This window comes from Urocitellus parryii, chromosome 5, assembly GCF_045843805.1.
Source record: "Urocitellus parryii isolate mUroPar1 chromosome 5, mUroPar1.hap1, whole genome shotgun sequence".
NCBI lineage: Eukaryota > Metazoa > Chordata > Mammalia > Rodentia > Sciuridae > Urocitellus > Urocitellus parryii.
The window spans coordinates 179,266,557-179,292,367 of NC_135535.1; the positions used below are offsets into that span (position 1 = coordinate 179,266,557).

Here is a 25,811-nt window from a genome sequence, read left to right on the forward strand (position 1 = left end):
TATTTTCGTTCCTTGATTTATCCAAGTTTAGACAATTTTTAATGAGTTCCTCAAAAGAAACATTAAGATCCAAATCTACTCCATGCAAAATACATACCACAAATAAATATATACACTCACATAGCTGACATATTTTCACTCTCTACTCCTATATATATTGATCACAATTTTTTATTATATAAATATATTTTGTTACAACATTATGACTGCATAATCAATTTTGTCCTGTAAAGTAACAGTATATGTTTCATTCATTGCATATGTTTAACCTATATTTGAACAACATATACCAATTCCTAATTTTGTAGTTGCTTATATTGTATCCATACGCTTAGGTTGATGTTTCAAACTCCTAGTATTAATTTACTAAATGTTTCAAATTTTCTCTTTTATTTTGCTTTCCTTTGATTACACCTGCTTTATCTATTTAATATGGACAATTGGTTGTTTCCTAGGCCTAGTTCCCAGGACCTTCCCTTAAACTCCCCTCCTTATACATATGGTCTCTTGATTCCAGGAACCTGTGACTACCTCTGCCTTGATTTTGAATATTTGGATGGAGCATATACTCTAATATCTTTCTGTGAAAGGGAGAAAAGGGGATACATTTTGTAACAAAGATGGATGTAAAAACATTTTTCCTTTCTTTTTGTTGATGTTTTGGTTTTGCTGTTGTTTGGGGATTGTTTTTTGGTAGTTTGGTTGGTTTTGGTAGTGGTTTTTGTTTTTGTGTTTTGTGTTGTTTTATTTGTCCTGGGGACTGACCCAGATCCTCTTTCTTTGAGCCACACCCCCAGACCTTTTGTTTTATTTTGAAAGATGCTGGCCTACTCTAGCCTTGAATTTGCCTCAACTTCCTGCTTCAACCTCCTAATAGGTGGGATTCTAAGCTTGTGCCACCACATATGGTCTTGCATTTTCTATTAACACACAAAATAACAGTTGCTCTTTAGAACTCTAATATCCTTCTAATTCATAATATTATGAAAATAATATATGGCTTACTTTTGATGTTTATATAATTTTTAACATGACTTTGATGTTCTAAAATTGATACAGGACCTGCTAGCATCAGTTTCTCTAGAGTGTAAATCTCTCTTCTTATGAGAGAAAACATTTAACTCATAAAAGAGGTTGTAGAGGAGGGCACTGGAGCATAGAGGGACTCCTATGTTTTTGCCTCAATTTCCCCTAATTTGTTTGACATGTGGTGTTTCTAAATGCTGAACTTTATGGATATTTTTAGGTACACAGATTGGCATTTCTACACTAATACAACTTTTTCTTCTGACATAGAAGATGTAGCTTGATACTCTCTGCTAAGTTACGTCCCTTCCTTCTGTTCTCTGTGTTTCAGAAATTTGTTGAAGTCTGTTGGCTGTTTTCTCTTTTCCTCTTTTCCCATGTTAAAAGGAGTAACTCTCATTTGTGATTACTTTATAATGGGGTCCTGCAACAGGAAAAGATGGTGTTTGCTTGTAATCTGCTATGCATTACTCGAACTCTTTAAAGGTACATGTCTAAGTAGCGTTGCTCAAAAAGGATAAAATTAATGGAAACACACTTCTGGAATAATGAAATCCTTTAGGCACACCTTCTAAGTAGCAACAATTAAAAAAATAAAGTTTAGTGTTCTAAACTTTTAGAAAACTTCTCAGACTATAGTAATATCCCTGCCACCTCATTAACTTTCTAAAGCTTCTATTTATACTCCAATAAAGAATTATGATTTTCCTGATCTAGAACTAGAGCATGAAGTTTTCAGAATAAGAAAAGAATTCCACAGAAATCTTGCAAGAACCCTCAGAATAATCCAAGTGGCTTCTCCTTAGGAAGTCCAACATGCAGTCTTAGGCCAACTCATGCTGGCTGTTGCATGCTGCAATCACATCCCAGAGGCATGCAGACATGACCAGAGCTCCACTGCCTTGCTACTGCCCATGCTGTCCTTCACTTCTCTCAGTCACTGTCCCGTATTGTGCAATGTTCTCTTATTTTTTATCCCTTCATTAACTTTGGATTAATCATAACAAGTGGCACAGAAATTTCACTAAAGAAAGTTTTCAAGAGAAATAAGACAGAGGATATTAGCAGTGGTTTTTTTCAAATTTCTGCAGTGAAATGCACCCTGGTCACCATCTGCAGTCATACCTGTGACCTCTGTGTGCTTCAACAGGAGCAGGAGTCCACATCTCAGAGTAGTGCTTGTTGTCTCTGTTCCAGCTCCAAACAGATCATTCAAAAGGCTTACTAAGGCTTCAGTGGTAAATTCAGTCTGTGGCTTGTTCTTTTCCTAGAAATAATTTAATGCACTTATTTCACAAATAATTTAGTACATAATTATAATAACTTCAAAAGAAATCAGATGGTTATAAAGTTAAGTCAACATAGACACAAAATAATACAATGTTATTAAAGTGCTATAAAATACTATAAAAAGGTACTGTGTGATATGGTAAATTACAGATTAATTGACCAAATCTCCATTTCTTACCCTCTTGAACCTTGTTACCTAAATATTCTGTTCACCATCCATTTTGTAACTAGGAAGGACATGCAATGTATTTCTTATCAATAAAATACAAGCAAGTGTCTGTTGGTGCCACTTCTCTTTTCTTGTTTCTACTCAAAATGTAGACACAGTATAGGTAAGACAAAAATTATTTTGAGAATTCAAGATTTAATCGCGAACATAAAAGCTAGTATAAGTACAATATTTTACTTCTTTTGTTGTTGTTATTGCTATATCATACTACATGAAACTGGGTGATTTATAAAAAATAGAGGTTTATTTTTTGCCAGCACCTCTCAACACTGCTACATTCAACATATGTTTCGGAGGGAACAAGTCACATGAAATCTATAACACATAGTGAAGGAAAATGGAAGACACATGAGTCTCTGATGAAGGCATGGTATTTGAAGACATGAAGAACAATGATTCAGAATTAAAGACACAGTGACAAATTCACATAGACACAGTCATCTGGTACTTGAAAAAGCTGCCAAAAACATGTTGCAGAAAAGAGATTATTTTAATAAGTAATGATGAGAAACTGGATATCCATATGTAGACGAATGAAAACTGATTACTATAATTCACCTTCCACAAAAGTAAACTCAAAGTGGATAATTGATACAGGAATTAGACCAGAAACTCTGAGATGGCTCACAGAAAATCTAATGTTAGGTTAGGATTCTAACACATTGACACAAAAAACCAACTTCCTGAATAATATATCTAAAGCTCAAGGAGAAAAACCAAGAATCAATAAACAGCATGGCATTAAATTAAAAAAAAAAAAAACTTCTTCACAGCAAAAAAAAACAAAAAAACAGGAGCATGAAGAGCCAACAGAAGTGGAGAAATTTTTTTTCAGGTACTTTTCTGAAAAAGGATTAATATTTAGAATATATAAATAACTAAAAAAATTCTTAATATCAAACAACCAGATGACCCAATTAGTCCATGGGCAAACAAACTAAACAGACATTTCTCAAAAGAAGAAATGCAAATGGCCAATGTGTGTGTGTGTGTTTAAATATCTCTTATGATCAGGGAACTGACAAAGTTAAACTGAAATTTAATTACACTTCACTTAGAATGTTAACTATTAAGAATACAAATAAAATTAATTGCTTTGGAGGATATCAGGGGATAGGTACACTCATATGTTTTTAGCAAGACTGAAAATTGGTATTATCACTTTGCAAAGCAGTGTACAGATCTGCATAAAACAGGAATGGAAACTTCATATGATTCAGCTCTTCTACTCTTTGGTATTTACACAAAAGAACTAAAGTAAGTATTCTATAGTGATACATGCATACTTGTGTTGATAGTGGTGAAATTCACAATGACCAAGTTATGGAAATATCCTAGATGCCCCTCAATTGACAGTCTAATAAAGAGTTATGATTTTTATTTTTAATTAAGATAAAGAAAATGTGATAAATATACACAATATTCATTCTGCCATAAAGAAAAATGGAATTGTAACATTTTTTGATCAATGGATGAAACTAGAGAATATCACACTAAAAAATAGCCAGACTCAGAAAGTCAAAAGTTCAATATTTTTGCTTATTGGAAGAGGGTAGAGAGAGAGAAGAAATAGAAGGTAAACCAATAAAGTAGAGCAAAGGTAGAAAAGAGAGGAGGGCTTGGGGGAATTACTGGAGCACAGAATATAACAAATTATAATATCACATATTACAATGAATAATATTACATTGGGTATATATATATATATATGTATTATATATATACATATATAATACATATATATGTATATATATAATAGATAGATAGATTGATTGATTTAGAATGGGAGAATTCCCCAGCATCCCCCAGTAGACAGAGTTAAGTAGGAAAACCATGAAAGCTTTCAAAAAATAATGTTTGAACTTCTTAAGTGTTAAACTACAAATCCCTGAAATTTAACCTTTGGCTTTCATATTGCACTATTTTTTTTTCATGTTCCCCCTTTCTTCACTTTAGATTTTTTTACTGGGTCTTGATACACTTGCTTATAGATTACCCAAGACCAATTAGCCAATTATGCTGTACTATTTAGTCAGTTGGTGAGTTCCCATTTTGTGACTCAGTCTGGCCATAAAGGGGACACTAAACCAGAATGGGGGAAAACATTCTTCCTCCTAGGAGATTCTGCAACTGAAACTCTGGAGGTGAACGCCTCCATTTCAAAAAACTGAGCAAGGAAAATAAATTTTCAAAAAGACAGAAGTTGCACCAACTACTTGATACTCTGTCCTAGTGTCTGCCCAAATTTTGTGTTTTGCCAGAATTATTTTATGTATTTTGTCAATTAATTGGATTCTCTCTTAATATACCATTTCTTCTCTCTGATATCCTTTACTTTCTCATATCCTTCATCCTTTATATTCACCTCATTTTAACTTGTGTCTCCATTTCCTCCAACACCCTCTTTTTTCCCTTTTTATTCTAATGTCTTTATTTTTAATTTATCAGTTTTTCCGGACAAAATTTAATATACTACTATTAACACTTGATCTTCTCAGCCTATTATAAACCAATACTCTTTAGTCAATAGAGTTGTAGTGATCAGTAATAATGACTTCTGTAAACATTAGATTGCTCTTAAATTACCATTGTAGGAGTGATGATTCTCTCCTTTCAAAGGGGTCCAATGATACCAATGATTGAATTAATGTTTTTAAATTATAATAATTAGATGTGGGGAAGCTAAGTCATGGGCTTATTATCACTACTTAGAAAGACCCTCACATAAAACAGCAAGAGGAAACCCTCTTAACAGATGAACAAAATAGGACCCCAGATAACATGAGCAAAAAGGACAATAGGATACCCACAAAAATATGTAACTTACCAATAACTGAATTCACAAATTTAGATGACTAAAATTGTCAATGAATTCAAAGTATGCCTAAGGAATTAAAGAGGAGAGAAAATGTAAGAAGTGAAAGAGCATCTCAAGAACAAGAGAATCTAAATAAAGAATATACAGAAATTCTGAAAATAAAAAATTAAGCAAATCAAATCAATATTCCGCTAAAAATCTCACCAATGAATTATACCACGTGAAAGGAAGAATTTTAGATATTTAAGACAAGGTGTATGAACTTTAAAACTCAATCAGCAATAATGCAATAAAGAAAAGAAAAGAAAAGAAACCCAGTTCACAATATAAAGAAATCCAGGAAATCTTTGGAATTAAAGAAGGAACTGGGATAAAAGTTAAGGACATGCGTAACATTTTCAGTGAAATTTTCACATCTTTGGAGTGAGAGAGGTTCCAAATAGAGGACATTAATAATGCCAAATAAAAAAGATAAAATAAGGACGTCTACCGGACTCATCAAACTTAAATACCTAAGAAACATAAAAAAACAATTTTTAGAAGCCTCAAGAGATAATATCATGTCACATTAGAGGTAATCAAGGCAGAATTACTTCTGATTTCTTAGCTGAGAAAGTAAAAGATAGGAGGAAATGGAATTCCCAGCCTTGGAAAAAAAATGATTGCCAATCAAAATTACTATATCAGGCAAAACTATCCTTCAGAATTAAAAATCAATAAAAATCTTTCCAGATGAGCAGAAATTATAGATAGCTGTAAGAGGGTTCATTAGGGTGTGGCTTTGGGTTTATATTTTGTCCTTGGTGCGTAAAACTCTCTGCTTTCTGATAGCCAGGTCCTGAACTGCTTCATGTTCGTGTTATGTTCCAGAAAAGAAATTGTCTACATTTTGCCCAGGTCCTTAGCCTTTCTGTGAGGATGAATGTAATAGTGCTAAACTAGTTATCAGGCAGAAGAAATTTTAAGGCTTTACAGCATTCAGACCGGGTCATGGATATTGCTAGTGACTTTCAGTCAAGTGTACTGTGATAATCAGAAGAAGAAATAAAAGCAGAAAGGTTTGAAAAATTGTAGGTTAGCAGAAAAGTCCACGTAAAACTGGGGCTACAGAATTTGTGGTTGTTAAAAAGATTATAGCCAGTAAATGGATGCTAAGTAGTTTTAAAAAGGACAATAGGAAAGATGGCTTGAGTGCCTCTCAGGAATTGGGAAGACCACACCCATCTCAGTCTTAAGGTGTCAATGTGAAAATTCCTTTGAGAAGAAACCTTGGGAATACCCTACTTGTACAAGGAGCTAAGAAGATATTTCAATGTGCAGGATGATGCAGATAGGGAGACCTTCATAGCCACGGTCTCTGGAGGCTTGGTTGTTGATCCAGATGGTGACAAATCTTGGTGTCAAACATGTAGTGCTGGTATTGCATTCATGCAAGCTGACGGAATTAGGGGGTCATGAAGGATTCCTCCAAGATTTCAAAGGATGATCTGGGAGACCAGCAAGTTGGAGCAGGGTCAGATTTCTGTGCAGAGAGCCCCTGAAAGGGCAATGCATGATGTGAGCAGGAAGCTGAAACTACAGTGGAAAGCCCTGAGTTTAAGAAGTATTAATAACATTAAATATCTGCCAAATAAATCCATAGGAGTTGAGCAGAGACAAACCAAGAGAAAGTCCATGTGGACTGCAATCTGCAAGGCCAGAGGGGTGAAGTTATGCTACCTAATGTGTATTAGGTCATTAGTACCTTAAAGTGGCCACTTGGACAAGCATCCACTTCTTTTCCTGCCTCTGCATCTTGTCTCTGTGTCTCCTTTTTATTTTTCTTAAACACAAGAAAGGATATAAATAAGAATGTGAAGACAACATACAGAATGGGAGAAAAAAAATTGCAAGCTACTCTTCCTGCAGAGGATTAATATCCATAATGTAGGGGCTCGGTATGTGGCTCAAGCAGTAATGCGCTGGCCTGGCATGCGCGGGGCACTGGGTTCGATCCTCACCACCACATAAAAAATAAAATAAAATAAAGATGTTGTGCCCACCAAAAACTGAAAAATAAATATTAAAAAATTCTCTTTCTCTCTTTCTTCTCTCTCTCTTTAAAAAATCCACAATACATAAATAACTCAAAAAACTTAACACCAAAATACACAAGTAACCCTAACATTTAATAAGTGCACAAATGAACTAAAGACACACTTCTCAAACAAAGAAATACAAATGGTCAAGTATACGAAAAAATAGCATTTTAGCAATTAAGGAAATTCAAATTTTCAGACCCTGATATTTAACCTCACCCCATTTAGAATGGCAATCCTCAAGAACACAAAAAATAATAAATGCCACAGATGACACAGATGGGAAAAAAATACTTTTACACTGTTGCTGGGATTGTAAATTCGCACAGCCACTATGGAAATCTTTATGAAGGTTCCTCAAATACTAGGACTGGAAGCACAATATGACCCAGCTATACCACTCCTCCATAATTATCCTAAGGAATTAAATAAGGAAAAACAGTTGGGGAAAACCTCATGAAAATCAATGGAAAATTAGTAGAAGAAAGGGTTCAGGGGAAGTGAGGAGGTAACAGAAAGGGGAAATACTGAAAAATGATTTTGGCTGAATGACATTGCTATATTGGGTGCATGTATAAATATGTAACAACAAATCCTATCACAATTCACAACTGTAATCCAGCAACAAAAATAAATGGAAAAAAAGAAACAAAAAGAAATGTTTGAAAATGCACCTATGAATCCACCAACAGATGGAAGGGTAAAGATCATGTGGTATGTATACACAATGAAGTTCCACTCAATCTTAGAGAATAAAATGTCATTTTCAAAGAAACAGATGGAACTGGAGAACATAATGCTCAGTGTGATAAACCAGACTCAAAAGTCAAGGGTCATATGTTTTCTCTCATATGTGGTAGCTAGAGAGAAAAGGACATTGTCAAAATGGAAAAAAGACAAAGACAGTAGGTAAAGGGAATGAGGCAGGGAGAAAAGAAAGGAAATGGGAAGTATATGGGAAAGAAACTGATAAATTTGTGCCATGTCCATGTATGACTATATCACAATACACCCCACCCTTATAGATAATTCTAATGTGTAAAAAAAAACCTTTAAAAAACATGACCGTACAGAAGTAATGACTCAAAGATGGTAGAATAGGACGGTCCAGGTATCAGTCCTTCCAGAGGAACAACTACTGACTTAGTATGAACTGTCTAAAGCAACTGTTTTGAAACTCTGGAACCGAGCTGAAAACTATGTTATCAAGGGAAATATTTGATTAAGAAAATTTCTTATAAATCTCAGTGTCTCATGAACCAGCTACTCTTCCCCATAGAGCAGTACCCACTGCAGGTAGCTGTGAGGATACTGGATTACATTCCCTGCTGCATCTAGTTGACCTTAGTTAGAATGGGCAACAGGGATCCTGTCCTACAAAAACCACCTTTGTATCTTTTGGTCACTTGATCTGGATCACTAAGGGGCCATTACACAGGCTGGTCATTGTACAGTTTTCCATTCTCCCCAAAACTGAGTAAGGAACAATTATTTCAATTCACATTTTGTGGTGCCAATTTTATATTTTTTAGCTTGTCTATAATTATTTTCTTTTCACCTGAGGTGTGGATTTTGTCTTTCATCAGGTAGATTATTAGTATCTATAGAACATGATTCATGTATTCTAGCTATTTAACAATTCATTTTTAATTCTTCTATGATGCATATCTATAAAAACAAGATATGCTTAAAGTGATTGTCAAGAATGTCTTGCCTGACCACTGAACTAGCCCCAGTAACCATAGATTAATCAATGAACCACAAAATGTAGAAGCAATCAGATAACTGAGCTGTTGTTCACATTTTACCTCTTCCATTTTAACCAGGAAATAGTCAATGAAGTCCCGAGGATTGTTGATATCTAGAGATTCTTGGTGTTCTTTAATTTTCTCCAAAAAATACTGTTTTGTGTCAGCAGCATTCTTAAGGAATGTTTTATGGCTCCCTGGGAAATAATCAATGAGAAAAGGAAAAGTGTTGCAGACCTACAAAATAATTTTTTTTTATTAGAAACAGATAAGAAAAAGATGAATATTATGATTATGACTAGTCCATCTTAGAAACTATAACTTTAACAATTAAAAATTGGTTTCCACCTTAAGGGAGAAGTTTTCACTGTACATACACACTAATACCCAAGCTTAAAGAAAGATTTAAGGGGCACAACTATGACCAGGGGATCAGAAATGATAACCTTTTCTATATTCATACATCATCTTTAGATATAAAAATAAGTTTATATAAATTCTCTCTACTTTGAGTCTAATCTTTCTGTACAATCTGGAAATATAGCTTGATGTGAATTACCATGTTTGATGCTTTGTAGATGAGAAGAGAGTTTCAGGGAGTTTCGGTATTCAGGGAAAGAGTACAATCCTTGGAGATTATGAATTATGCTCAGTAGAGAGAAGCCAACAGGGGGAGGCTCAGGGGAAGTAGTGGGGACTGAATTAGAACACATTTTTCCATCATTCTATAATTACATCAAAGGGAATCTTTTTGTTATATATAACTAAAAAGAAAAAGAAATCCTAAAAAATGAAAAAGAGAGCACAATGCCGCTCGCTGCTTTTCCTTATATAAAGCAGCCTCAGAAATGGAGTAAATACCAGAGAATGCAGAAGGTTTTGAAAATACTGTGAAACACTGCTGGGAATACTATGGATGAAGTAACCACGCACAAGAGTAGTTAGTAGAATTCCGAAGATTTCACAATTAACTTTTATGAAGAATACAGAAACTGCCAGCTAAGCATAAGGTAAAAATGTTTGTTGAGGGCTATACACATGGAAATGCCATCATTTCATTAACTTAACCCTATTACCATTCTGGCTGAAGTAAGATGAAATATCAGTGTAGTTTTAATTTGCATTTCATAATTGCTAGAGATGTTAAACATGTTTTCATATATTTTTTGAACATTCATTTTTCTTCCTTGGAATAGTGTCTGTTTAGTTCCTTTGCACACTTATTTATTGGGTTATTTGATAATTTGGTGTTAAGTTTTTTGAGTTCTTTCTATATCCTAGCATTAATGCTCTGATATGCAGGTAGCAAAGATTTTCTCCCATTCTGTAGGGACTCCCTCCACATTCTTGATTGTTTCCTTTACTGTGAAGAAGTTTTTAGTTTGATACCATCCCATTTATTGATTCTAGATTTTATATATTATGCTTTAGGAGTTTTGCTGAAGACATTATGCTTATCTCACAAGCCAACATGATAGAGCTGGGCCTACTTCTTTTTTCTAGTAGGTACAGGGGTCTGGTTTAACATCTAGGTCCTTGATCTACTTTGAGTTGAGATTTTTGCTGGGTGAGAGATAGGAGTTCAATTTAATTCTATCACATATGGATTTCCAGTTTCCCCAGCACCATTTGTTAAAAAGGTATCTTTTCTCCAACATATGTTTTGGATCCTTTGTCAAGAATCAAATAACTGTATTTGTGCCAAGGAACGTGATGACATTTCCAAGTGGTTTTTGGAGTGCAGACCTTGTGAATGATAAGTTCTCCACAGAGGTCTGGGTGTCCACTGAGTGCCATGACCTTCCTTAATTGTTGTCACCAAAGTACTTTACAAATATATGGCTTTATGGGGTATTAGGAAAAGCACTGGCCTGAAGCCAATAAGTTTGCATGTCATCTCTACATGTGGATATTCATTTTCCTGTTCATAAAGTGAAGGACTCAGTTATATTTTCCTGATGCTCACTACATGACACCAAACTCTGGGTTAGACTGTGGTGTTTAGACTCACTTCACTGCTTGGAGCACTAGAAGTTTTGACTTGCCAAAGTAAGAACATAAATGTTTTCTCAAGAAGAAGGGGTAGGATTTTTCTCACCTGGATCCATGGGGAGCTCAGAATAGCCACATTTTCATTTAATTTCCACAATAAGTTCAGAAAATGCTGATCTTTATAATCAAAACGATTATGGAACATAATGGAGAAGATCACATTGCAGGGAGCACAGCTCAGGAAAAAAGTGGGATCACAGGGTGAGGCTAAAGAAGTGGAAACATTGAAAATTCACATGAAAAATACATTAAAGTATATTTCTCTTAGAGATAACAGGGGAAGGTAATTGTAGAAACTCTAAGCAATATCTATCTAGAAATTCCCTTGACATGAATATATTCAGCATGCTAAAAATCATTATCCATTTTGCTATAATCTTGAATTGAATTTTACCTTCTAGACAATTTGATAATGATCTTCCTAATGCTCCATTCAAATCGACTGTGTTTTAAGCTATTCTAATCCAAAGAAGCATGTATTTTGGAAAACATTTTAGAAGATCACTTTAAAAACCTCTGTTACTTCAATTTCAGTGCAGAATCATATTTGCCATTAAACCTGTAGATAATTAGGAATTATGTAGAAAGGAAAAGAATTAGGGAAATTCTAATTGGTGTGTGTGTGTGTGTGTGTGTGTGTGTGTGTGTATGTGTGTGTATACACCATGGAAAGATTTATGTGTAAAACCAGCAGAGGTAAAGACTAAACAGAGAGTAACTATGTACAATTTTGTATATTTTTGGAACAAATGAATACAAGCAGAAAATATATAAGTTTTACAAGGAAAAAAGGAAAATATACATAAACAATGAAAATACAAGTGAGAAATTCTTATATATTAAAGTAAATTCAAGGTAACACAGAAGTTAAGTTCATCAAGTGGAATGTATTTCTTTCTTAATTTGAGAGACAGAGAAGGAAAAACAGGCAAATAGAACAATGAAAGAATGGAGATCCATAGGGGGAAAAACAGGTATCTACAATCAACTAATTTTCCACAAAGTTACCAAAACTTATACTGGACAAAGGAAAGCCTTTCCAATAAATGTAGCATGCACAAGATTGCCACTTGATCCTTCTCACTCACCTGTACAAAATTCAACTCAAAATGGCTCAGAGACTCTACTGTAGGACCTGAAACCCTAAACAAACTGGAAGAAAACATAACATAGTGGAAACACCTCAACATGGATACAAGTTATGATTATTTTGTATATGATCCTAAAAGCAAAAATAGGCAAGTAGAATACATCAGAATGAAAAGTTCCTACACAACAGTCAATAGACTGAGGAGACATCCTACAGAATAGGAGACAGTATTTGTCGATTATTCATCTCACAAAGGATTAAAATTGACAATACATAAGAAAACAAACAAAGCCCAAGTAATACAATTAAAAATGGGCAAATAGGGCTGGGGCTGGGGCTGGGGCTCAGCAGTAGCACCCTTGCCTGGCATGCATGAGGCCCTGGGCTCAACTATTAGCACCACATATAAATAAATGAAATAAAGGTCTATCAACAACTAAAAAGAATATTTAAAGAAAAATGGATAAATAATCTTAGTAGGAACTTTCAACAGAAGAACTACAACTGAATAATGAATACATTTTTAAAATGCTCAATAACATTTAGCCACCAGGCAAATGCAAATCAAAACTACCAAGAGATATCATTTTACCCTGGTTAGAATGGCAATCATCAAAACATGAAAATGAAAATAAGAAATACAAATTACCACCACTACCACCACAACAACCAATAATAAACACTGAAGAGGTGTGCAGAAAAAGAACACATTATACCTGTTGGTGGGAATGTACATTAGGATAGCCATTATAAAAACACAGTATGGAGTTTCCTCCTACTTTTTTTCCTGCTTCTGGTACATAGATGAAAGAAATGAAATCAAGACACAACATACATTGCTGCATGTTCAGGATAACTATAACACTATTCATAATAATTTAGATATCACACTAAATTAAGTGCTTATCAACAGAATAGTGACTAAAGATGCTCTGTTACATACACAATGTATTTGTATTCAGTCATAAAGAAGAAATAAATCTTGTCATATACAGCAAAGAAGAGAGAACTGGGGGACTTTATGTTAAGTAAGAGGTCAGAAACAGAAAGTCAAGTATTTCTGGTCTCTCTCATGTGTGAAAGCTAAAATAAAAATGACCCTGAAAGTAGAAGAGTGATCACTGGAGATGGGAAAAAGTGTGTGCTGGTGGTGAGTAGGGCAGAGTGATGGAGAGGATGGAATTTAAACAGTATATGTTCACACATATGTGGCTTTCATTAATATGGACTGATTATATGTTCATAATAAATACAATAGAATAATTTGAGATAAACAAAAAATAATAATGCAAAGAAAGCATAGAGCATTGGGTAAGAGCAAAGCTTTCAGGTTATCTACTCCTCCATCAGGCTCTGTAAATGTTCCAGGGTTCAAAGCTTTCAGAACAAAGGTTTCTTTCAGTTATAGAGTTGGAGGGTAATTAGGGAAAACTGGGAATTTCTTTTGTATGTTATTCACTGGTAAAGTCTGACCTTTGGTCAGTCTGTCTTTCTTTCTTTCTTTCTTTTTCTTTTTCTTTCTTTCTTTTTTCTTTGTTAATTTGAAAGACAAATTTAAAAACAGAACAATCTGAATCCAAGCTGAAAATCAGAGACACTGTGAAAAACACTTTGGGTCAGTAAAAAAGACAGGAGAGGTAAGTATTTAGTATAATCATGATTATTGACACTTTCTGTAGGGATCCTGGCTGTGGAAATGTACAGAGAAGCATTTCCCTGGTGAGCAAACACCCAGAGGGTAACAGGCACTCTTTTCCCACCCTTAGAATGCCCTGCAGTTTCTCCTAGGAACTAGTAAAATAACTGTATACATATGCAATGTCTAGCTGCTATAGCAATGCCCTACTTGAAAGGGCTCTGTGCTAGAGTCTTATCAGCCTCAACCTTGATCTTTGGCACATAGCTTCTGGGAATATAGGAATCTGCTTGCTAGAAAACGACTATGTTTTACCAAGCTAAGGTGCTCCTGGATTGGCCTGCCTAACAGTAACTTCAGAATATGGATTTTCTTGAGAGTTTCACAAATCTTCTGACATTACATATTATAACTGTAGAATGTAACTGCAGTATAATCAACCTTACTGATACACTAAACAATAAGTAGTTGTGGTACTACTGACCTAATGTAACCTATTGGTATAAATAAACGTGGTTGGTTGGACAAACAGCCATTTTTTCCTGCCTCTATATCTTGTCTCTGTGTCTTATTATTTTCCTTACAACTCTCCAGGAGATATGCCAATAAATGTAAAACCAGAGATTAGTATAATTACTAGGTACTGGCCTTGGAAGAAACCATGAGTGAAGTCAGAAAGCAAAAGAGACTAATATAACGAATCACTCACACTTGGTTTTCCTCAACTCCTCCACAAGGCAACGGGCTTCCTCTTGAACAAGGTTCTCAGTACTCCTCTTCCCCATCCCAAAATTCCGCAGAGTCATGACTGAGAAGTGCCTCATCACTTTCCATCTGTTTCCAGAAGTTAAAAGGATTCCTAAATGAAAGAGAGCAGAATCTAGGAGGATACCCCAGGTAAGGTAGAGGAAGTTGATAGATAAGCGGCACCCACAGAAATGGTCAAGCTCAACCTGGCTTTCTCTTCTATATTTTCCTCCTCCCCATGACCATTGCTCAGCCACCTCACATGCATGCCCACTTACCAAGTCCTTTAGTAACTCTCTCAACCACAGGGAAACTGCCTCTTCCAGAAAATACTTCCCCATGATCAATCAGGGCTTCCTTCACAGCTTCATAGCCATGCAACACCACAGTGGGTCTCAAACCCAAATACACAGTGAACACAGGGCCATAGGCTTTTGACAACTGGAAAGGAGAAAGAAAGTGCAGATATTAGCTGAAGAAGATCAGCATTTGATCTTCATGTTCAGAATGATTCAGACTGTTATTTGGTTTACTCTCAGTATTATCTGTTTTATTTTATTGTGTCCGATGAATCTTCAAATATTTTTGAATTGTGTTCCTAAATGTGATGGAAATCATAGCTGTCACTTATCGATGGTCTACGATTTGCCACCATATCGAATCCTCACATTAATGCATCTAGAGGACTTATTTGTTCTGTTTTACATGCAAAGGAAATGCAGTAAGAGAGTCACAAATTTATTTGTGGTGGGCCATGTATAATAAACAGAAGAACCAAATCTGACCATTTTATTTTTCAACTTCTGAAGTATACCAATTTATCAGTCCCCAGTTCTTACCCATCTTTGCACTAACACCCAGCTGATTAGCAGGGCTTGTGGCATTGAGATTTTGATTGAGTAAGCTCATGATGAGAACTGGAAGTCTATATTTTTAAAAGTGACTCCAGATGATCTTAAGACTCATAGGTTGAAATCACAGCTATCACTAACACAGCAAGAGAGTGAATACCAGGGAGGCAGCACCAGGCCATGCAGCATCTCATGGAAGAACAATTTCTCTCACCTGGCAGCTATTCATGGGGTACAGACTTAAGCTTTGTGCAGAACCCACAAGGATTCTGTTAACACCCAGTGGACCCTGAATGGTTAATTCTTTCTTTCCTTCACTGTCTTATGCTAGTTCTCAACCCATAGTATTTTTTTTTCCATTAATGGCTTCATTGAGGTTACATTGAAAATTAAAAAGTGTACACATTTAGAGTGTAAAATGATATTTAGATTTATGTAGACATTGCAAATTGATTATATCTATAATATATACATCATATAAATGTCTCACCTCTGTGTTAACAATTTCATGTGTGTGGGGTGAAAACATGTCAGTTAAATTCAGGTGTAACATGCATTATTATTTACGGCAGTTAGTATGCTTTGTCTTAGGTCTCCAATGCTTATTCACCTTGTAACTGAATATTGTACCCTTGGACCAACATCTCATCTTTTTTCTCACCTCCCAGCCCCCAATTAACCACCATTCTAGTCTCTATCACTATAGTTTGAGGCTTTCTGCTTTGTTTTGTAAGATTCCACATATAAGTGAGATCATATAGTGACGGATTTTCTGTGTGGCTCCTTCCCTCACCATAAAGGCCTCTAGGCTCATTTCATGTTGGGATAATTAACAGGCAATTCTTTTATAAGACTTAATAAGATTCCATTTTATATATAAAATACATTTGATTCATGCATTCAGCCACAAGTGGATGCTTAGGTTGGTGTCATTTTTAACCATTGCAGATAATGCTGTAATAAATATGGAGCGTGAATGCCTTTTAACATACTGATTTCATCTCTTTGCATATATATTAAGAAGTGGGCTATTGGATCAAATGGTAGCTCTATTTTTCAATATTTTGAGGAAGCTGAAAACACAATCATTTCTGTAATGGCTGTATCAATTTACATTCCCACCACTGCTGCACAAGATTTTCCTCTTTTCTACATCTTTGCTAACCCTTGCTATGTATTGATCAATATTTGAAGATTTATCTGATAAATATAATGAGAATAAACTGAAAAACAGTCTGAATCATTCTGAACATGTAGATCAAATGCTGAGGTGTGAAGTGATATCTCCAAATATATTTTATTCACCTTGTTCACTGATATGATTGAAAGGACCCAACCATAAAAACTATAGAGGAGAAACAGTTTATTTGAGAGCTCCCTGGTATTTGAGAGCTGCCTCCCTGGTATTCACTCTCTTGCTGTGTTAGTGATAGCTGTGATTTCAACCTATGAGTCTTAACATCATCTGGAGTCACTTTTAAAAATATAGACTTCCGGCTCTCAAATAAACTCACAATTTCAGAGGTCTTAGTTCATAAAAGGCCCACACATTCCTTAGGGCCTAAGGTGAAGCAGAGCAGCATGGTGGAAGTGTGTCACTGAGGGAAACAGCTCACATGGTAATCAGGACAGAGAGAGAGAGAGAGAGAGAGAGAGAGAGAGAGAGAGAGAGAGAATATCTCCACTTGCCAAATACAAATATATACCCTGTATTCATGCCCCCAATGTACCACTTCCTCCAGCCACACCCCACCAGCCTTCAGCTACCACTCAGTTTTTCCCACCAGGGAGTAATTAACTGATTAGTTTAAGGCTATAACCCAATTATTTCTTTTCCAAACCTTCTTATATTGTCTCACACAAAGCTTGTGGGGGATGTTTCACATCCAAACCATAACATTGTGGTTTTGAATTGCATTTTCCTGATGATAAGTGATGTGGTCATCTTTTCATATCCTCTTGAGAATTTGCATGATTTTTGGAAAAATATCTATTCATATTGTTTTTAGTCCTTGAAACTCTAGCAAGAGCAATTAGACAAAAGAAATTAAAGGGATTCAAATAGGAAAAGAAGAACTCAAGTTACCACTATTTGCCAATGACATGATTCTATACTTAGAGGGTCCAAAAAATTCCACCAGAAAACTTGTAGATTTAATAAATGAGTTTGGCAACGTAGTAGGATATAAAATCAATACCCATAAATATAGTGCATTTCTATATATCACTGATAAAGCCTCTGAAAGAGAAATTAGAAAAACCATACCATTCACACTAGCCTCAAAAAATAAGAAAATACTGGGAATCAGTTTAAGAAAAGAGCTGAAAGATCTCTACAAGGAAAACTACAGAACACTAAGAAATCAAAGAAAACCTTAGAAAACAGAAAGATCTCTCATGCTCTTGAATATGCAGAATTAATGTTGCCAAATTGCCATACTACCAAAAGTGCTGTACAGATTAATGCAGTACCAATTAAAATCCCAGTGTACCACATAAAGTAGAAAAATCAATCATGAAATTCATTTGGAAAAATAAGAGTCTCAGAATAGCCAAAGCAATCTTTAGCAAGAAGAGTGAAGCAGAACACATCACAATACCAGACATTAAACTATACTACAGAGCCATAGTAACAAAAACAGCATGTTATTGGAGCCAAAACAGACATGTAGACCAAGGGTGCACAATAGAAGACACAGAGACAAACCCATATAAATACAGTTATCTCATACTAGACAAACGAACCCAAAACACACATTGGAGAAAAGATAGCCTCTTCAACAAATGGTGCTGGGAAAAACTGGAAATCCTTATGTAGCAAAATAAAATTAAACCAAACCTTTCATGGTCTCACAAGTGAGCTTGTAGGGAATGCTTCACTTCTAAACCATAACATTATGGTTTTGAATTGCATTTTCCTGATGACAAGTGATGTGAACATCTTTTCACACCCTATTGGCAATTGGAATGCTTTTTGGAAAAATATATATTCATATTCTTTGTCCATTTTCTATTAGTAGATTTTAGTTATAAACATTACTGTGGCTCCTTTATAAAATTTAAGTACTAGTGCTCATTTTGATATAATTCTGCAAGCATGGAATACAATATTGTTTCTCCTTTTCCTCCCTTGTCCTTAACCCCTAAACCTTTCCTCTACTAATATTTCTTCTATCATTTTTTAGTGCTTTTTTTCAAATTAGAGCCTTGTGAATACAGACAAAAGTAGATTCATTGTAGTATATTCATATGTGTAGTATATTCATATGTGAATTTTGTCATTTTGCCATCCCTTCTCTCTCCCTTCAATTCCGGTTTTCTATTCCACTAATTTCTATTTTTGTGGAATCTACCCTTTTAATTTTTACCCATTATTTTTGTTTAGCTTTTGCATATCAGAGAAAACATTTGATCCTTCACTCTCTGGATCTGGCCTATTTCATTTAGCATGTGGCCTCCAGTTTAACTTGTTTTCCATCTTGCCCATTTTTAATAAGGTTATTTGTGAAGTTTTTTTTAGTTTAATTTTGTTTTGATTTTGATTTTTTAGTTTCTTATACATTTGGATACTATATTCTCCCTTCTATAGGGTCTTTTCTTTTTGTAGATTGCTTCATTTGGTATGCAGAAATGTTTTCAGAATGATTTAGTTTTACTTTTGTATTTATATTTTTGCATGTGCTTTTGGTGTAAAATAAAAAAATAAAATAAGGTAAAATAAAACCATATTAAAATAACACTTTAAAAAAGATAAAACAAGAATGCCAGATACTGTGGGGTTTAGGCCCAAGAGGGAGGGATGGGGCAAATTTGATGCATGGGTACTCAGATTTAGATTGGAAAAATAAGTCCTGGGACTTTGTTGTGCAATAGGGTGATGATAGATAATGTACTGCTCATTTTGAAACAGCTAGAAGAAAGAACTTCAAGTATTTTTATCACTAATAAATGATAAATACTTCAGGCAATAGGTACTTTTATGTTAATTTGAACATTACACAAGGTACACAGATATCAAAACATGAAATGGTGGCTCATAAATATGCATGATTCTTATGTGTAAATTAAAAAGGGACTGTAAACAAAGCATTGGTAGATCAAGATTATGGAACATCTTTTCCATGTTTTCTTCTAGTGATTTTATAGTTTCAGGTCTTCCATTTTTCTTGAATCTATTTTGAATTGATTTTTGTGTATATGTTAGAAATGAGTCTAGTTTGTTTTTTGCATGTGTATGTAGTTTTCCAAATGTCATTCAGCAAAGAGACTATCCTTCCCCCATGTGTATTCCTGGCCCTTTTGTGAATAATTAATAGGTGTATTTCCTAGATTCTTCATGGAATCCATGGGTGTATGCATCTTCTTTATGCCTACACTGCCATGTTTTGTTTACTGTAACTATGTACATATATTGAAGCCCAGATTTCTTACATAAGATACCATTTGTTATTCAGAATCTTTTGAGGTTCTATGCAAATTTTAAGACTTGATAAAATTTTGTGAAATATACTGTTGGATTTTCATAGGGATTGCATTGAATCTGTATATCACCTCAAGTAATTACAATAATAATTCATCCAATATGTGAACAAGGATTATTTTTTTCATGGATCTCTGTCTTCTACAAATTCTTTCATTGATATTTTATATATTTTTTATTTTTCACCTTGTTTAAATTTATTACTAAATATTTTATTCTTTCTCATGGTGTTGCAAATGAAATACTTCTTTGAATCTTTATCATTTTGTTGTTTAAAATGCTGCTGAATTTTGTATGTTATTTGTATATCCTGCTTATTTAGAATTCATTTATTGTTCTAGTTGTTTTCAGATAAAGTTTGGAGTATTCCACAACAGAGACTAATTTGCTTCTTTCTTTGTGATTTCTTGCTTATTTTTTCCCTTTCTTGCTTATTTTTTCTTGTTGGATTTCAGTTCTCTGCTGAGTAAATATGGGCATTCCTGTCTTTTCCCTAATTTTGGAGGATTACCTTTCAACTTTCACTATGGAGCATGGTTTTAGATATTGGCTAGTCACACGTGGCCATTAGTGTTCCGTAAAATATTCCTTCTGTACCATGCGTTTTTTAAAGTATCATCATCAAAGAATATGGAATATGTAAAAGGATTTTTTTGCACCTATTGAAATAGGCCTGTGATATTTGCCCTTCATTCTGTTGAAATGATGTATCACATTTATTAATTCATGCATGTTGAATCATCCTTGGATGTCAGGGATGAATCCTCCTTGATCACAGTGGATAGATCTCTTTTAACATGCTGGAGCACAGAAAACTGTTGATAAAATGGCAGTGTTCTTCCTAGCATTGGAGAAGTTATTTTTGAGCTTTTATACCATGGCATTGCTGTGATGGACTCCTAAGTCTTCTGGAACTTTTTTCATTTCTAGTTATTTCTCTTATTGTTATTCTTGAGCAAAAGGAAATGAAGAATATTGTACTTCACTATCTTACTGACAGTCTATCTCATAGATATTTCTTAACATGAGGTAGTTTTCTTCTTCAGAGAAACTTAATTTTGATAAATAAAAAATACCTACAAGCCATGCATCAGGTCACTTTTTTAATGAACTGGAGGTGGCAATAAGTGTTACAGATGTCAAAATAGATACTGAACATTTGCCCTAAGGCTGTACATCTGTCAATAACAATAGTGCTATTTCTTGCTCAGTGCTTCCCCTGAGGAGATTTGCAAAGTAAGTGGGTCACTTCAGGTTCACCTAGTAGACATTTTGCTCCCAAACAATAATTGCAACTCAGCCCAGTAACAACGAATTTCACCCCACACATGTTCTAATCAAACCTTAGCCTAAACATTACTTCAATAAATAGAAATGAGGAGAAAAAATAAACCCAAATCAACAACTAGGCCTCAAAGAGGACAACCAGAGGGAGACCTCAGGTCACAACCCTGAAACTACTCATGTATCATAAACAGAGAGAAGTCCCAAAACAACAACAACAAAAAAAATATAACGATACACAAAAGGACATAGATATAATATAGAAATAAGAATCCATCTCAACTGAAGAAAAAGTCCAATACCTCTGAAAACTTAATGAAATAGACAAAAAAAAATCTTCCCCCTTAAATCACAATCCCTCAGCAAGGAATCCCACTGATATAAAAGCAGGTGAAATTAATAGATAAATGATTATTAAGATGTTCAATAAATTAAAGGAAGCCCTGAGGAATGAATTAGAGAAAACTCAGGGTTGAAAGAGAATTTCAGTAAAGAAATAGAGATATTAAAAAGAAACTAGTCAGAACTGTAAAGATAAGGAAATAAAAATTCACTCAAAATCATCATGAACAAATTAGATCGTACAGAAAATAGAAAATCAGAGTAATTGATTATGAAACAATGAAGGGAAGGGGTACTACAATTTTCCCATTTTAATATTTCCATCAAAATATTAAATGTGATTTTTTTGTCCCAGATGCATTCTTTACATTACCTCTAACAATGAAAAACTATAAAAAGCAATGGAAATATCAAAATCCACAGAGAATATTTGTGGTGCAATATGCTCTTTTAATAATTTGCCAGTGCATATATTTAATTGAAAATGGAGGATTAATTTATTTACAATTCACAACCCACTGGATAAACATCAACATACTTACATTAGTTAAGGATTTGCTGATGTTTTTAGCATCTATCTGCAGGATATTCCCAAGAATTGGGAGAGGCATGGGTCCTGGTGGGAGTCTCCCTCTCCCAGATCTCTGTCTCCATAGTGAGAGGAAAAGAATACAGGAGAGACTGATCACCAAGGCCACAACTGGATCCATTGAAACCTTCTTCTTTTACTGAGACAGCAGTGAACTTGCAATCAATGTAAAACTTTTATAGTGGTCCCTGTTAATCAGAATGTGTCCTACTTATAAACTGCTGAGCCAATCAACTAGAAAAGTTGCAATCATTCTGAGTGTACATAGGTCACATGATAAGGATTAAAACAAACTATTATTTACTCGTGCTCTTTCCAAACCTCTAACCATGAAAATCTAATTCAGCCACTCTGAGTTCCCAGGAATAGGCATTTTAAAACAAACACACAAGCACGCAGTACCTCTGGTGGTAACCACGTGCAGCTAGGATTTTATCCCAAACATGCTAGATTCTCAGACTAATGACTGGTTGGAAATTCATGACGTGGGGGAAATCAGTGTATCTCTAAATTTTATATAAAATTATTGAACTTGTGATATTTCATCAAACAACAAGATAGTTTGTCTTTGAAAATCAAATCTCTTAAATATTTTACAATGTGACCTAACATCACAAGTGACTAAGCATAAACTAGGGAGTACAATATAAACATTTTGAAATACCAAACACACATCATGACATAACTAAATGAAAGTACATAACATTTGCTATTTAGCACTCCATTCCCACCCCCAACCCCCAAATTCTGGGGAACAGTGGGCAGAGTTTCTTATTTTTTATTTGTCAAATAGGGAAACAGAGATTCTGTGAGCATGGGAGACTTTCATTCACACAGCTCACAGAGATCTGAACTGGAATTTGAATGAGCTCCAATGACCATAATAGTGTGCTATGGTTTACATCAGAGCTGCCTCCAAAGCCACCTTAGAAGAGTAAAGCAAACACCACACTGACTCTGTTCTTAGACCAACAAGCTTCCCATCAAATCAATACCCATTATTTACTCCAAGGTTAAGTGGGTCATAGATTCCACAAAAGAAAGAGGCACAGAAGAGCTTCTCCTGCTCCACCAGTACAGAGGTAAAACTTACTCAGCAGAACTGAGGAAGAGACAATCTAAGAGATATGAAGGGAGAGGCTTGAGAAACCATGGCTCTGGCAATCTCTCACTCTTCCAGATGGGACTGCTTCTGTTGCTGATTTGTATGTGTTTATATGTTATGGAATGAAAAATATCAGACCATAAACAATAATACTGGAGACAGAAAAAGAGGCAGGTGTTTTAGAGGTAGATAGGAGGCAGACAGTATACTGAACAGACTCCCAGCATCCAAGAAACAATATGCAAGCTGGTATATGAGACTACCCCCGGGCTGATTACGGGACTTCAGACTGGGAAGGAAGCTTTACAGTTCTATCCCCCACAAGGGAAACAAAACAATAGAGTGCCGGGGTTCTCAATAGTCACCCTCCACACCCAACAAACGGCAGGCCCAGAGTACAGTTTGAACTGTTGAGAACCATCACTCAGGGGAAACCTGGTCTAGCAGGAGAAACCAAGACTAGCAGGAGAAACCAGGGGACTAGAGGCAAGGCCCTCGAGACTGGGAGGCTGGAAACTACAGGCCCACCGTGGACAGTTCACCCACTGCCCGCGTAACTGGGCGGTAGGAGAACGCCCGCTCACTGGCGACCGAACACCCGCCCGCGGCCTGTGATACTGGGTGGCTGGAGACCGCCCACCTGCTGCGACCTGGAGCTGAAACTAAACAGAGACAGTCCAGTCACACCCCCCCCCCATTAGGACACCCCAGCAAGGAGCCTGGGGCCCGTCATAACAGAGTAGTGTAGTCACTTGAGCTCGGACGTTGGAATTCCTTCCCAGCGGAATCCACGTTAGCAGGCATAGTTTAACAACACAAGGGAGAGACATCAGAGTAATACAGAACCAAAACAAATCTATAGAAGAGAGCAGAAACACGACAATCAAATAGAGCTGGAAAGTAACGTGGACAACATGAAAAAACAAGGGAAAAAAGGAGTACAAACAATGCAAGACAACTTAATTCTACAGGAGGACATAGAAACATCAGAAGCAGGGATAGGGAAAGAACTCAAGGCATACGTAACTCGAATGGAAAGGAATATTAGAGAAGACATGAGACAGCAAGTCCAAGCAATAAAAGTATATTTTGAAAATGAACTAAACAAACAAATTCAAATGGCAAAGAACAAGCTCTACCAGGAGATAGAGATCTTAAAAAAATCAAACAATAATACTAGAATTTCAGGCAACTATAAACCAAATTAAAAACTCAAACGAGAATATTACAAATAGACTTGATGAAGTAGAAGTCAGAACATCAGATAATGAAGACAAGGTTTATCAACTTGAAAAGAGTATATTCAACACAGAAACGATTCTTAAATCCCATGAGCAATCTATTCAAGAGATATGGGATGTCATAAAAAAAACAAATTTGAGAGTCATCGGGATAGAAGAAGGCACAGAGATTCAAACCAAAGGTATGGACAGCATATTAAATGAAATAATTGTAGAAAACTTCCCAGAGATGAAAGATGGAATGGATTGCCAAATCCTGGAAGCCTACAGGACCCCAAACATTCAAAACCATAATAGACCAACTCCAAGACACATAATTATGAAGATAGCCAACGTACAGAACAAGGAGAGAATATTAAAAGCTACAAGAGAAAAGAGGCAGATTACATTCAGGGGTAAACCAATTAGGTTAACGACTGACTTCTCATCACAGACTTCGAAAGCGAGAAGATCCTGGAACAATGTATTTCAAACGTTGAAAAATAATGGATTCCAACCAAGAATACTGTACCCAGCAAAATTGAGCTTCAGATTTGACAATGAAATTAAAATCTTTCATGATAAACAAAAGCTAAAAGAATTCGCAGCGAGAAAACCAGCACTGCAAAGCATTTTGAGCAAAATACTACTAGAAGAGGAATTGAAAAATAGTGCCCAAAACTATCAGCAGGAGATATCTCAGTAAAGGGGGAGGAAAATAACCAAAAAGTAAAACTAGCCAAACTAAAATAAATAAATAAAAAAGCATGACTGGAAGTACAAATCATATCTCAATTGTAACCTTAAATGTTAATGGCCTAAACTCACCAATCAAGAGACATAGGCTAGTAACCTGGATCAAAAAAACAAATCCAACAATATGCTACCTTCAGGAGACTCATATGATAGGAAAAGACATGCACAGGGTGAAGGTAAAAGGTTGGGAAAAATCATACCACTCACATGGCCCTCGGAAGCAAGCAGGAGTGGCCATACTCATATCGAATAAAATCAACTTCAAACCTAACTTAATCAAGAAGGATAAAGAAGGACACTATATACTGTTAAAAGGAACCATCCACCAACAAGACATAACAATTATCAATTTGTATGCACCAAACAATGGAGCTGCAACGTTCATAAAACAAACTCTCCTCAAGTTCAAGAGTCAAATAGACCACAACACAATAATTATGGGTGACTTAAACACACCGCTCTCACCATTA

General features: G+C 35.3%; 1 protein-coding gene across 3 annotated transcripts in view; it reads right to left on the reverse strand.

The window, feature by feature from the left end:
- The window catches only part of LOC144254908 (cytochrome P450 2C18-like), a 34,231-nt gene extending 11,844 nt beyond the window's left edge, over window positions 1-22,387 (reverse strand). Inside the window, exons 1-7 of one of the 3 annotated variants that reach the window (XM_077798762.1) lie at window positions 22,214-22,381; window positions 14,993-15,155; window positions 14,677-14,826; window positions 11,288-11,448; window positions 9,250-9,426; window positions 7,108-7,185; window positions 2,152-2,293 (exon numbers count right to left, since the gene is read on the reverse strand). In XM_077798762.1, coding sequence (XP_077654888.1) covers window positions 2,152-2,293; window positions 7,108-7,185; window positions 9,250-9,426; window positions 11,288-11,448; window positions 14,677-14,826; window positions 14,993-15,155; window positions 22,214-22,381 — 1,039 coding nt within the window. Of the gene's footprint in view, window positions 1-2,151; window positions 2,294-7,107; window positions 7,186-9,249; window positions 9,427-11,287; window positions 11,449-14,676; window positions 14,827-14,992; window positions 15,156-22,213 lie in introns of all 3 variants that reach the window. The other 2 variants (XM_077798764.1, XM_077798763.1) reach the window with 2 other exon arrangements.
- Window positions 22,388-25,811: the final 3,424 nt, after the last annotated feature.